This window comes from Herpailurus yagouaroundi, unplaced genomic scaffold, assembly GCF_014898765.1.
Source record: "Herpailurus yagouaroundi ecotype Mexico unplaced genomic scaffold, PumYag 186, whole genome shotgun sequence".
Lineage (NCBI taxonomy): Eukaryota > Metazoa > Chordata > Mammalia > Carnivora > Felidae > Herpailurus > Herpailurus yagouaroundi.
This window is the reverse complement of record NW_024412417.1, coordinates 27,572,950-27,586,722: the sequence shown is the minus strand read 5'-3', so window position 1 is coordinate 27,586,722 and position 13,773 is coordinate 27,572,950. Positions and strand designations below refer to the sequence as shown.

Genomic DNA, 13,773 nt, shown 5'->3' with positions numbered 1-13,773 from the left:
ACTGAACACGCTCCTTATCAAATACCATCAGGGTTTCATCCTCACCACACACTGTGTTTTTATTTTCTAGATTATTCAGGACAGAATATTCAAGCACATATCACGTAACAGTTTAATATGGAACAAACATCCTGGAGGACTGTTCGTACTACCACAGTATTCATCTTATCTGGGAGACTTTCCTTACTACTATGCTAATTTAGGTAAGTGAGTTCCTTTCAGGGTGCTACCTTGTGTTTACCCTCCAGCTGTTGTCCAGGTTAAGGTCCCTTGATTTTTCTGTTCTAGAGCAGGGTCTTCCTACCAGCCTGCATGGGACATTGCTTCCTAGGGCCCTGTCATACATGGCGTATCAAGATCAAGAATTATAAATCTAGCAGAACATTGCAAGATGAAAAAACTCCTTTCTTGTCGGAGTAGCACTTCACATTTAGTGGAGTCATTCCCTTTTGAGACATGGGCTCCCCAAATGATGGATCATTTTGAACATGACAAAGGGTTTGCTGTAATTTTACGTCTCCTCTTATATGAAATGGAACCAGAAGAGCTCTCCCTAACTCTTTCTTGTTTCTTCGTTTGCGATCTCAACATATCTCTCTCCTACCAAAGAAAAGTGGAATTAACAAAGGGAATGGAGAAAGATTTAATAATGTATGACAAGAGAAAAACCTATTCACCCATTTAACATTTATTGTGCTCCTCTTATATGTGCCATTAATGCAATGCTAGGTGGTAGAAATAAAAAATCAGATGAGACACAGTCTCTGCTCTCTGGCAGCTTCTAATCTAATCCCAATGAGGAAAAAGGAATGGGCAGGGTCCTAGACAGAGCTCGGCTATTACTGCCATAGACGTTTACGTTTTTGCAGCCCCACTTGTGCTAGTGTTAACAACATCTTAGACATTTCCCCTCATTCACAGTTCCAAATTGGAGAAACTCTGGGACAGTAAAGCATCTTTCAAGATATTGTGGGGAAAAGACACTAGATTTTCCACCCTGTGCAGATGTTCCCCATAACGATCTCACCTGTGAGTTGTGGGTGTTTAATTTGAAACTGATAAAAAGGAAACTGAACGAAAGTCCTGGCCCGAAGTATCAACCAGTGACAAAGAACCCTTTAATCCAAACCAAACATGTTATGGGGACTGGTAGTAAAACCAGGGTATGGTCCACACTGGGTAATACATTTAGAATTTGGTAATTTTTAGAATAAGGCCATATTTGATAAAAATCCCTACGTACTTCTTGTAGAGCTAGTGAGATCTTCATGGGAGCAAGCACATTAGAAGTGTGTACATGATGCTGCTCAAACTAGTACAGGAAACGTTAAAGCAGTGACTTGTCCTCACCGTGAAAAAGGAACCCCTCCATCATATTTATTCTTCCTTGGCAAAATTTTGATTGTGTATCTAGATAGTGAGGAAGTTAGCTTCTTTCTAACATGCTATTAAAGTACCAATTGGAAGATACAATTTGCTCTACAAAACACTCATTGAATTCTTTAATATGTATAGTCTGATTCTTCCCTTTACTCTACCAACACCAAAGCTGAACTTGAATGTCACTGCACATTCTTGTTTGCATTTAAGCTACCAAAATGCAAAATTTGTGGGTCTAAACTAGTGAAGTCTTAAAAAGCTTTTAAACCTGTCTCCATTTTCTTAGTGAGTTCTTACGTAAAAACTCACTTGAGGGAGAAGCCATCTCACTTCTTTCGCTTTGGTGGCAGTGCCTGTTTTGCATATTTATGACACCTTTCTACCTAAGGCTTCAGAGCACAACAGTTGGCAGAGGTCTGGGTCACACACTTATTCTCTCAGCTTTTGTCAGCACCGCACAGAAAGAGCTTCTTGGGAGCATAGAAGCTTCCACTCCCAAATGATGGTGATGATGACAGTGATGATGACAGTGATGGAGATGATAGCCATGAACAAATATTGAGCACTTACTATTTGCTGTTTCCACTGCTACCTGCTTATAAAGCATTCACTCCTTTAATTCAGTTCTGATAATAACCCCACAGGTTTGATGCTCTGACCCTGAGCCCCATTTCATAGCAGGGGAAACACCGAGGGGAAGATCCCACCGCCACTGGGGGGTAGCACAGAGATTCAGACCTAGACAGTGAGGCTCTGGATGCTGTTCTTTTAACCTTTACCATTTGCTGGTTATAATTTGAAATAGTAATAATCAGGCAAAAAAAAAAAAAAAACCACACACAAAAAAAACAATAAAAAACCCTTAACTACTTTATTAAGAATAAGAGCTATTCAAATACCCAAGGAGAGAGAGTACATTTTCTTAAGTCCATATTACGATATAAGTGACTAGCATAGACTCTTTCTGGAGTAGAGGGAGGTGAGTGGTGGGGTGTGTGTTAAGACTTTGGGTACCTAAAGAGCAGACGGGTGATCAAAGATGCATCCCCAGGGGAGGAAAATGTTATCAAAGGAAGAACCTGCAGATACACATTGAGCTGTAAATTATCAAGGTCCTGGAGCCTCAGGCAGCAGTTAACTAGCAGCTTTTCACCTTGTTTTTGTTCTGTCAGGACATAAGAGGTGCAGGACAAATATGCTAGGAGGGAACATTAGCTTAGGGTGAGGCAATGGAGCGAGGAGGAATGATTTTCTGAGTGTTGTTTTTCAGTGTTTCATTGGCTCCTCTCCCCTTTCTATTTCAGGTTTAAAGCCCCCCTCCAAATTCACTGCAGTCATCCATGCAGTGACCCCCCTGGTCTCTCAGTCCCAGCCAGTGTTGAAGCTTCTCGTGGCTGCGGCCAAATCCCAGTACTGTGCCCAGGTGAGTGGGGGTGCCAGCAGCACCTGCCTCCTCCAGCTCAGCGGACCCGAGACCCCCCCCCCAGCCCCCGCTTTTACCTGCCCTCTGCTTTGCTCCCTGGGACTCGTCTAACGTCATGCCCTGCTACTCCCCTTTCATTTGTCATGCCTTGTTACTCCCTTTTCATCAACTTAGAGGTTCTTGGAAGTGAAATCTAGCACAGGTAAGGGATGGGTTACAAAGAGATTTTCCGCTGGGGTTACGTTTAAATATATACACCAACACATTCTTTAAAGAATGCATAAGCACACTATTTTGTTTTTAAATGTCACCGTGGTAAAGTAACATCAGAAATGCCATGGGAGGACCCAGAAAACTAAGTTTCAATGGAAGGAACAGACTTGCTGGTTTCAGGATGCATCTTTCATAGCAACCATGACTTAATTATAAAATTGGGAGCAGAAGATTACATCTTTGACAATAAAATTTTCCAAATCAGTGTCACTCCAATACTCTTAACAGTGGTTTTCTGATTTATAAATGAGGTTGTATAAGAAGGCTTACAAACAAGGAAAGAATTAAATCATGTTGAAGTATGCCTTTTGGAACACATTTATTGGAAATAATAAAGTCGATAAAATCAGCAACCAATGCTGATTTGGAGAATCCAAATCGTGAGCTTACCAGGCTGGTTCCTTCTTGAATTCTGTTCTCTCTCCCACATTGTGTGGAGTAGCACTGGCTCATAGCCAGAATTCAGATGCTCACTATATGTTTTTATTTCATTTGGTCAGTGTTGTTATCTTGCTCATAGTAAGACATCAGAACTTAGGAAACCACTATATTAAGATTCAGCAACCCTGAAGTTTACTTCTTTTCTCCCCAGCTTTCCCCTACCTCCTTGTTGTGTTAGGTTACTCTTTCTGCCCTGTCTCTCTAGTTGTTGAGGTCACCAGGTTCTGAAGGTTGTGTGGGAGGGGACCCTCTTTAAAATTCAAGGTTGATGTCTGCCTCCTGCTAAGGCTTCCGTCTCTTCTCCCTCTGTCTCGAGAAGGAGCTGGGTTGGAGGCCTATATAAAGCCAGCCTTCCTGAGCCGTCTAACGATCCCCTTTCCCTTTCAGATCATAGTTCTATGGAATTGTGACAAGCCTCTACCAGCCAAACACCGCTGGCCTGCCACGGCTGTGCCTGTCATCGTCATTGAAGGAGAAAGCAAGGTAGGATGGGAAGGTGGCCCTGAGTGTGGAACCACCTTGGAGCCTTTGTTTCTCTGTGGGGTGCTTTGGGCATTGGCTCTAGATTACTTCTTCCTGACCAGGGGAGCTTCTGGCCCTGGACTCTTTTCTCTAAAATTGCCTCTGGGGCCCCTGGGTGGCTCCGATTCGTGAGTTGGAGCCCCACATCGGGGACTCTCTGCTGTCAGTGCAGAGCCCACTTCAGATCCTCTGTCTCCCTCTCTCTGTAGCCCCTCCCCTGCTTGAGTGCGCTCTCTCTCTCTCAAAAATATAAATAAATAAATGAATACATACATACATACATAAATAAATGAAATTGTCCCTGTCGCTGAATATCCTCAGCTTTGATTGGGTCCTAATAAATAACTCTTTAGGAGCTTTGTGACCCTGAATATATTTTCCTTCTCTGAGCCTCAGTTTCCTCATCTATAAAACAGAAGTAATAACACATACTTGTAGGGTAGCTATTAGGATTAAATGCATTCAGGACCTGGCAATGGTGATCTTTCTATAAAAGATGAGTATCCAGATGAGGCTGCCAATGCTGGTGATGCATGAGGTTTGCTTGGCTGGTTAGCCTGGATTACTTGTGCCTTTCAGAATAGTTGCTGGTCCTCACATTTGTCCTCCAAAAGACATTTGCATTTTAATTTCCTTTGCGTGTCTCCACCAGAGACCCACAGGTGCCACCTAGCTGGCCTCTTGCTTCCATTCTCCAATTCATTTTGCCTAGAGCGGGATGAACTTCTTAATCATCTTGCAGCCTCAAGGGATTCTGTTTGCTAGTGCTTTACATTAACATTTGAGGCCATGTGTAATCTGTTCTTGGCCAGCCTTACCAGTCTTCTCTCTCATTGCTTTCCCCCACAGACCTTGTCCTCTCACCAAATTTGATCATCCACGGTTACCTAAATTGCCTTCCTGCCTCTAATTCTTGTCTTTCCCTTTTGCTCTAAGTCTTGACTATCCCTTCTCAACTCTTCATCTCTGTTATCAAAATCCCCATGTATTCTTTCATCCCTGCTCCCATGCACCCTCCCCTTTGGAGTTTCTTCCACTCTTGGCAGCATTCTTTTTTTCTCTAGCTTCTGCTTGTTACTTCTTGTAGGCCACAATCCATTGTGAGGCAATTAGTGGCTCCTAAATAAAACAGATTGGTGAAGCAGTCATCCAAGAGACCTCTTTTGTCAGTGCCCAAGGAGTCCAGTCATGAGAGATTGTCTCACACTAAGTAAAATATCTTTGAGCCAGAATAAAAAAATATCAATTGGGTCAGACCATTCAAAACAATCACTTGACTTGCTAAAAGTGGCAGTTTCACACAGTTCAACATGATGCAGTGAGAACTGTGACTGTCATGTGGGCAAGATGATCAGTGCATTATCCTGTCATTTCCAATGTTATGACTGCCTACTGTGTGCTGGGCACCATGCAGTGTGATGGAACACAGTGTAGAGTACGATACATAGAATCCCAGCATTCCCAGGGCTGGCATCCAGCGACGTGGGTATCCAAGAGCTGCTTTATAAGCATTTAATGAGTAAAGATGGCAATTAGAAAATCACCTGCCTCTCGGCATGCGTCTTACCTACTCTTATGAAATCCATCTCCCCACAGATGTGGTTTTACAAGAGGGATGGGTGCACAAAAATCTCCCACCTATAATCCCATACATCTTTCACGCCATTGCCAATGCCTGAGGTCCTGAACGGTGCTCAGATGCATGCTGTCAACTTTGGACTTGGAAATTCATTGTTTTTGTGCTTACATGGGTGACTAGATCTTCTGGTAAAGAAGTCTTCCTTTGGATTTGTTAGAATATCCATACAGGTTCCAGTCGGACTGACTGGGAGCCGTTCTGACTTCTATGGCTCACAGATTCATTGGTTGATTTTATATTTTTACCCTGCAAGTAGTCCCAGTTTCTTTATTTACGAGACAGGGTTTTATCAGATGTAGCTTATAAGATACTTCATATTCTCCCCGCCATATCTGTGGCCTCTTGCCATTTGTTGAGTCCTAGCCTCCACCTTGGCCACTGATTCCAGTGGGCCATGTGATTCCTTTGCTCTCACTCCCACTACTCTGGGATTGCACCACCTAGTAAAGCATTTGCACTCAATTAAGTATTGCTTAAGGCTCTGTATTCCGGTTATCCTAGGCTAAGACTCGGGCCCATTTTGAGGATTCAGTGAGATAGTGCATTATAGGTGCTTAGCCTGGTTCCTGTTATACACCAAGAGTACAATAAATGTCAGCTACTCTTCTGCGGAGGTATTGTAATGTTCGTATCATGGACCGTAAGACGAGTTACAACTCTCTGTGCCTCAATTCCTCCTTCAGTAAATGGAAGCAATCATAATACCTAACAGGGTAGCTAAAAGATCAAATGGTACAACACTGTACTTGTAAACGCGCTTAGACGTATGTGTGCACGTGGTCAGTGTTCGGTAAACGTGAACTCTTATTGTTCTTTCTATAATTGCTTATGGATATTTCTTATCTTGCCCATTAGATAATAAACTTCTTGAGTCTTGGTAGTCATTTTTGTTAATCCTAGAAGAGGTTGGGCTGGTATATGGTAGCTAACTGTTTCTTACACGAACTAACAAGCAAAAGCCAGTTCACTCAGGATTGACTTTGTAAGTACACCAGTTCCTTTCATGCTAAAGCATTCAACTTTTGGAATGTAGCTGAGGCAAGGTATTTGAAAGAGAGCATCTAGTTTCTACACTAGAATTTGAAGTGGCTAGATTATGGGCTCTTAACCTCTGTCGATGAAGCATGTTCAGAAAAAGGAAGTGGATCCTTTTAAAACCAGTGGTTGGGAACATAATGGGAAAGGAGTCATAGGTCTCCTTATTCCCCATTTTACATTTCCATATCTAGCCTTGAGTTTAGAGTTGATGTGTTTGCTGCTTTGGCTGCAAAATTCTCTTTTGAATTTATAGGCCTTGTCTTTGCAGCTCTCCCCCTAAAGACTTAACAAGGGAAAGGTCAGGGCATCACTAAGCTGGCAGCTAATGGTTTCTGTGTTAGTCAGTGGACATGTAAACAGTATCAGGAGAATTGCTTCAGGCTGAGATTTCTGAGCACTGTGTATATGGGGTTGCTGATCACTTTATATTTTATTTTATTTTGAAAGCCTGAAAAAGAAAAAGAAAACTTGACCCAGTTGACAGATGTGTAGGAGCAGACCCTGGAGCCATTTATGCTACAGATCCATCCCTTGAGCTCCCAGAGATGGGAAATGTGGGCACTTCCCACCCTTTGATGTCAGAAGCCCTCCAGTAGCTACACAGGCACAGAAGCCGATTCTGAGATGTGGGTTCATGGATGAGCTAGCTTCTTGGGGGTTGGGGGCCTCAGATTTTTGGAGAGCAGACCCTTGGTAGCCAGGTTCAGGGTCTCCCTTCTCCCTCTGTCTCCAATGACCAACTGCTGCATTCCCTGGCCCTTTGTGCCTTGGAAGTTGGTGGCAAATGTGCCTTTTCTCTCAGTCTCCAAGTGTGAATTTAGAGAGGATGTCACAACTGTGAATATAATTTCCAGAGGAAGGTGGTGAATATGAGATCACTTTATGTGCCCCCAATTCACTTTTGGGGTCCTTGTCAAACCTGAGGCAGGTCCAGCATGGTGGATGAGGTGCTCTGTAGAAGCTCACCATCTGGGATGCAATGCTGGTGGGTCCATCTTGAGCAAGACATCTAACCTTTCTATGCCTTAATTTTCTCAGCTGTACAATGGGGTTATTATAAAGATGAAATGCGATGACGTGTATAAAGAACTTGGAACATTTCTGACACAAAGTAAATGGGTTTTTTACCATGTTAGTTATTCTTACATCATCATTCTCATGGTTAGTTATCCTGTGGTACATTCAGCACAGAGGTCGAAGGTATGACTGTCATAGAGAAGCCTTTCTAGACTTAATTTTACCAGCTGGTCCCTTTATCCCCAAAGCCCTCACCACCACCACCACCACCACCACCCCCCCACCAAAACACACACACCTCACCATGCCTTATCCTGGAGTTGCCCAAACTTTATTCATATAGTACCTTCACAATGTGCCTAAATCCATAGACCACATGTGCTATGTTTATTTAATATTTTTCTATAAATCAGCTTACTTTTCGTTTCAGTGAAATTATTTTTGAATAAGTTTACTGCTTCCTGTTATTGCTATAGCCACTAATCTCTGTGTATGTATATTTTCTCATCTGTGCTAACATCGGTGAAGAGTAGAATTTTCAAATGTGTGTCTACACCTCCTAAATGACATGGCCTTCCAGTAGTGTGTGCCCCACACTTGGAATCATGGCTCCATCCATCCACTCTCTCCAGGCCTCAGGGTGCTGGTTCTTTCCTCTGTGCCTTATGTCTGTTGAGCGCTGTTTCTGCCTCACTTCTTTTTATACCCGGTGGATTCCTGTCCATCAAGTCCTACTTAAATGTCCCGTCTTCTCTAAGGTTTTCACCTGCGCTTCCAAGTGGCTGGCTGCTGCGTCCTCTGCACCCCTGGCATGGTCCATATCGGGCTAGGACTGGTCAGCGGCATCTCGATGGCTGCGGACTGTGAACTTTCCCAAGACAGGAGAAAATGTCTTATTTACCTTGTCCTCCCTTTGACTAGCAAGGTGTCTGTACACAGTAGGTGCCCAGTAAGGGTACATGATTCTCCACCGATGGGAAGTGGAAATATTCAGTGTTGACGGATGACACGGTGGTAGAACATTCTTCTAGAAGGTGAGGATGGGGGAATTTTCCTGAAAACGGGTCTCCAAATTTACTTTTCTTTAATTCCTTTCCTCCTGTCTGCTTTCTCCCCACCCCAGGTTATGAGCAGCCGTTTCCTGCCCTATGACAACATCGTCACAGATGCAGTGCTCAGCCTTGATGAGGACACTGTGCTTTCCACCACGGAGGTAAGGAGCGGGCGTGGGCTCTTCAGGCAGTTGTCCCAAACCCCCAGGGGCCAGCGTTTCCTTTGCCCTTGCCTCGGCTAACTTGAAAACCTTTTTCAAAACTTCCTGCACAGTCGGTTTTAATCAACCTGGTTCCTGATAGCACCTTGCCACCACCTGGAACCCTGATGAGGGCATTTTTTCCCCCTTTGTTTTCTCTGCTAATTGGCTCCTCATTTGCATGGCTGTGCCTCACCTCTCCCCTCCTGCCTGCCCTCCTTTTGTTTTTCAACAGCACATCTGTGGGCACGTGTGCAGAGCCAAGGGGAGTAGTGGGGGCGGGGGTGGGGAACCTGGCTAGCATCATCTTGAGACCACACAATCCAGAGCAAACAGCCCATCCTTCCCCGGTTATCCTAATGCCTGTGTGCGTGTGTGTTGCCATTGTTAGGGAAAACTATTCTGGGTCCTGAAGGCAGGCCTTCTGTCTCGGATTCAAGCGCTCATTTTCCTTCACCCACACAAGAGCAAACGATTTCACTCTTAAGACGGAGTCGGAGATCCTTGCTATTTCAGATGTGCAGGTATTTGTGCCAAAAATAAGATTGCACAAAGAACGTGTGAGGAGGAGAGAGAGAGGAGGAGAGATAGATATGATAGAAAACCAATTTTTACAACCCGAATGAGTATTGATCTCAGAAACCTTACTTTAAACCATCGAGGGGACCAAAGACAGTTCTATAAAAATGTCATATATCGGAAATGCATTATTAATGGTGGCTGCTAAAAAGCACAGAGACTGAGCTACTTATACCTCTACCTTTTTTTCCTCCCTCTTATTCATAATCATTTTCTTTCCAATTTAAACATCGACACTTACCAGCATGCACTTTCCTGGACGCTGGACCGATTCTAATGGCCTGCTGCCTGCGCAGCTAGCGCTTGGTGTTAACCTAGGCCAACAGTCCCACGGCCTCTTTCTTGAAATTCGGTGGATGCTTCCAATTTCCATCAAATGGAGTTGAACAGAAGTTATGTGCAAGAGCTGCCTAAATAACCCCAGGATGAAATGCCCTGGGCCTCACTCACCTTGGTAAATGCTTTTTCTGCAGCCCAGGCTCTATAAATACTCAGTGAATGAATGATTGGAGAGATGTGTGCTGAGGTGTTTAAAGCCTGAGCACAAAGCCAGTTGCGGCACGTGCAAGTCTGCAGGAGAAAGGGGTTTGGGGGGGACAAGCTCTGCCTAATGTTCAAAGGGAAAGACAGCTGTGGAGTACAGGGTGTGGGACACTCCAGCTTGCATGTTTCTGCTGCTTCCTGCAAGGGAAGCCGGCATCCCAGGAGCACATTCATTCAACAAGTATTTATTGGGGGATTTCCTTGTTCTGGTCTCCACGCCGGGTACCTTGATGACCCAGCTCCTGCCTCTAGCCATCACAGTGGTGGCAGCAAACAGAATTCAAGTCTAGTGATTTCAGTGAAGGGCTTTAGGATGACTTAGGTGGGCGGGCTTGTAGGCACCGGGGTACCTGGAGAGCGACAAGAACCACAAGCAGCCCCCACCCCCAGGGGTGAAGAAGGGAGAGGAGGAAATCGTGTTTCATCGTCTTTGAGAGGAGATTGCTCTCCAGGAGCTGTGACAACAGCGGAATATGGCAGATGGGGGCGAGATAGGGCAGATAACGGCGGGATAGGGAAGATGGCGGTGGGATAGGGAAGATGGTGGAGGGGTATGGTAACTGCCAAAACTCTGATGCCAAACCTAGGAGGGAGCCGGGAAGAAACACCCGGACCTCTCTCTTTCTCCCTCTCTGTCCCACCTCCATGTTCCTCCCGGTGACTGCCATTGACCCAACTCAGTCGGCCAGCAGCCTGCAAGGGAGACCAGGTTGTGCCATCCGTAGGGTTCCATCCTGCCCGGCCACAGAGCATGGCCAGAAGAGCAGGGAGGGGACGTCGGAGAGCAGACGCGGGGAAAAGCAGCACACTGGCCTGGTAGAATGTGTGGTCGAGACATCTGCGGCGTCTATTTAAATCATTATCCCATGGCCTCAAATACTGATGAGCGTTACATCTTCCCCTGGGCAGAAGGCACTTAGTCCCACTCTACAGGTGTTTTTATCTGTCCCACGGGCAGGTATCTTGCAGCTTCTTTGACGTTTCCATGGGCTGGTGAACGTCTTTTCAAAGACTGGCAATTCCAGCCGCCCAGGGCGTGCTGGGAGGGACACGAGTCCTGTGTGAAGTAATGAGAAGTCAGCGTTGGGGGGGGGGCCCGGGGGAGCGGTGTCAGCGTCGTTGGCCAGGGGTCTGGTTTACTTTTGCCTGCTGACCGCGAAGTGCTTGTGTGACCTAAAACGGCCAAGGACAAGGACTTCTCTTTTCCCACTTTTTAAGTGAATGGATGTCGGTTCATTTTATTGCCTCTCTGAGGATTCTTTGGTTGTTTAAATGCCTCTCTGTAGTATTAAGGATAGATTTTTAAACAGCATTCTGTAAAGGGTATTAGATATAGTTGGTTTACAGTTATTTACATTTATCTGGGTTGCTGCAAATTCTCAAAAGGAAACAGATGTTGGTTTTTAAGAGAAAAGGCCCTAAGCTGACCTTTGCCTCCTTTGATGTGTTAATGATCTTCGTGAAAGCAGAACTATCACAAGAATCGTAGTTTTATCTGAATTTACTTTCCAGTTCCTTTGAAATGACTTGAAACGGCTTTGAGATAGTAAGAAATTCATGTGATGAAAAAAACCCCATCGGGTTCTATAGCAGTTGCCAGTGCGTGTGTTTCCTTTTCAAAGAATAATGGAAAACCCCAAAGAGCGCTGACAGCCAGGCTGATTCTTTGACGCCGGGCTGCATAATATACGGGCCCATCAGTTGGCGCCATTAGTATCGAGCGCCAGTGACGGTGTGCAGGTTATCACAACCGATTTCAATCTTCTGGCAGATATGGTCCACTCCCCTGCTGCTGGCTCCGAGATACCCTGCCCCCAACAAGCTTTCTTAATGTATTTTCCAACGCCTGGCTGCTTTCCACCCCCCCCCCCCCCCCCCCCCCCGCCCGGATGTTTGCATTTGGGGGAACAAGCTACGTTCTTAAAGCCTTTCTTATCTTGAGTTAGGGAAACTAGATATTCAGAAAATTTTGAATTTATGGCTGGTCACAAAAATAGTGACTTCTGGCCCCCAGTGAATTCAGAGTTAGAAGGACCCTCACAGATGATTCAGGCCAGTGTTTCCTAGAGGATGGTTTGTGCACAGTAGTTTTGCGTGGTTCATGGCAAGCATATCTCATTTCAACAATTGTATTTACTGTTTGCTAGAAAACAATATAGCCAGCAGTGAAACCTAGTATTTCACTGACATGTTTACATAGGATGAGGCTAAGTAAGAAAAGGAAAAAAACAAACATAGGCAATTTAAAGAAAAATATTAAATACGTGATTGTGTGGTGTGGGAGTGTGGCAGAAAAGAGAATGATGTTATGCATGTGGTGAATGCTTGGGAAATACTGATCTAGGCTTGTTTTCTGTGCTCTTTATTTGACGTAAAATTCACGACATAACCATGAAATTAACCATTGTAAAGTGAATAATTGAGTGGCATTTACTACATTCACAATGCTGGACAGTCATCAGTTCTGTGTCATTCAGAAACATCTTCATCACCCCAAAAAAGGCTCCATATCCATTAATCAGTCACTCCGTAGCTTTTGGAACCGCCGATCTGGTTTTGTCTCTATGGATTCCCTTATTCTGGGCATGTCATACCATATGTGGCCTTTTGTGTGTGGCTTCTTTCACTCAGCATACTGTTTTCAAGGCTCAGCCATGTTCTAAGTACTTCATTCTTTTTTATAGCTGAATAATATTCCATTGGAAGGAGATACCATGGTTGGTTTATGTATTCATCAGTTGATAGAACTGGGTCGTTTTCGCTGCTGGCTGTTGTGAGTAGTTATTGGCTACGCTTTTCAACCTCTGGGGGGTAGGAACCGGCCTTGCTGCCATCACTCAGTTCCCAGCCACCATCCCAGCGTAGCAACTGGAAAAATTTGTAGAATAAATGGAATTTCCATTTGCGTGGCTTATTGAGAAGAGATTGGAGACAGGTCATGGGGTGAATGTGGGACCTGTATAAGAGTTAAATTGCTCTCAGTACTGTAGCAACAGAGGTAAAAAGGAGGCTAATGGTAACAGTACATACCAAGTCTGAAACCAGATGGCTGGATTGAAATCTTGGCTCTGCCTCTTACTAGCTCAGGAGAATTACGTGAACTTCATATACCTTAGCTTCCCTCTCTGTAAATTGGAGACTATAAAATTACCCACTTCACGGGGTTATTATGTGGGTTAAATGAGTTAAAATGTGTAAGTACCTCGCACCAAAGCATTACATGATTATGAGCATTAGCTGATCGCTTGCTGTTACTGTTTTTATTTTTTATTTATTTTTCATTCATCAAACAATCATAGCAAGTCAGAAATTAGCTCACACATTTGAAAACAGATTATTTGCTAATTATAAATGTCAGTTTCCAGCATGTTTAGAGAAGTACCTGCTTTGGGTTAGTATAAGCACTGGAAAGTCATTTACCTGCGTTTCCTTTAAAATAATCATGTGGCAAATAATAATAATAATAAAATAACCACGTGGCTTCACTTGGAGCTTTTCCCCACTTACCCTTAGTGACTTTTCATTGTGGCTGCTTCTTCTAGATTTCCTTTTTACTGAGCATCTTCAAAGCTGAGAGGTCAGACTTACATTTCTTTATGATATCTGCTCTGAATTTCTGGTAGAACTTGTGTGGTTTTTAAGCATCTTTTCTCTTGCTCTTAAGAG

General features: G+C 44.2%; 1 protein-coding gene across 1 annotated transcript in view; it reads left to right on the top strand.

Moving 5' to 3' along the window:
• Positions 1 to 13,773, top strand: part of EXT1 (exostosin glycosyltransferase 1) — a 289,853-nt gene that overhangs the window by 269,395 nt on the left and 6,685 nt on the right. Inside the window, exons 5-8 of the mRNA XM_040494290.1 lie at positions 71 to 203; positions 2,685 to 2,803; positions 3,905 to 4,000; positions 8,857 to 8,946. Of these exons, the coding sequence (XP_040350224.1) occupies positions 71 to 203; positions 2,685 to 2,803; positions 3,905 to 4,000; positions 8,857 to 8,946 (438 nt within the window). The remainder of the gene's footprint in view (positions 1 to 70; positions 204 to 2,684; positions 2,804 to 3,904; positions 4,001 to 8,856; positions 8,947 to 13,773) is intronic.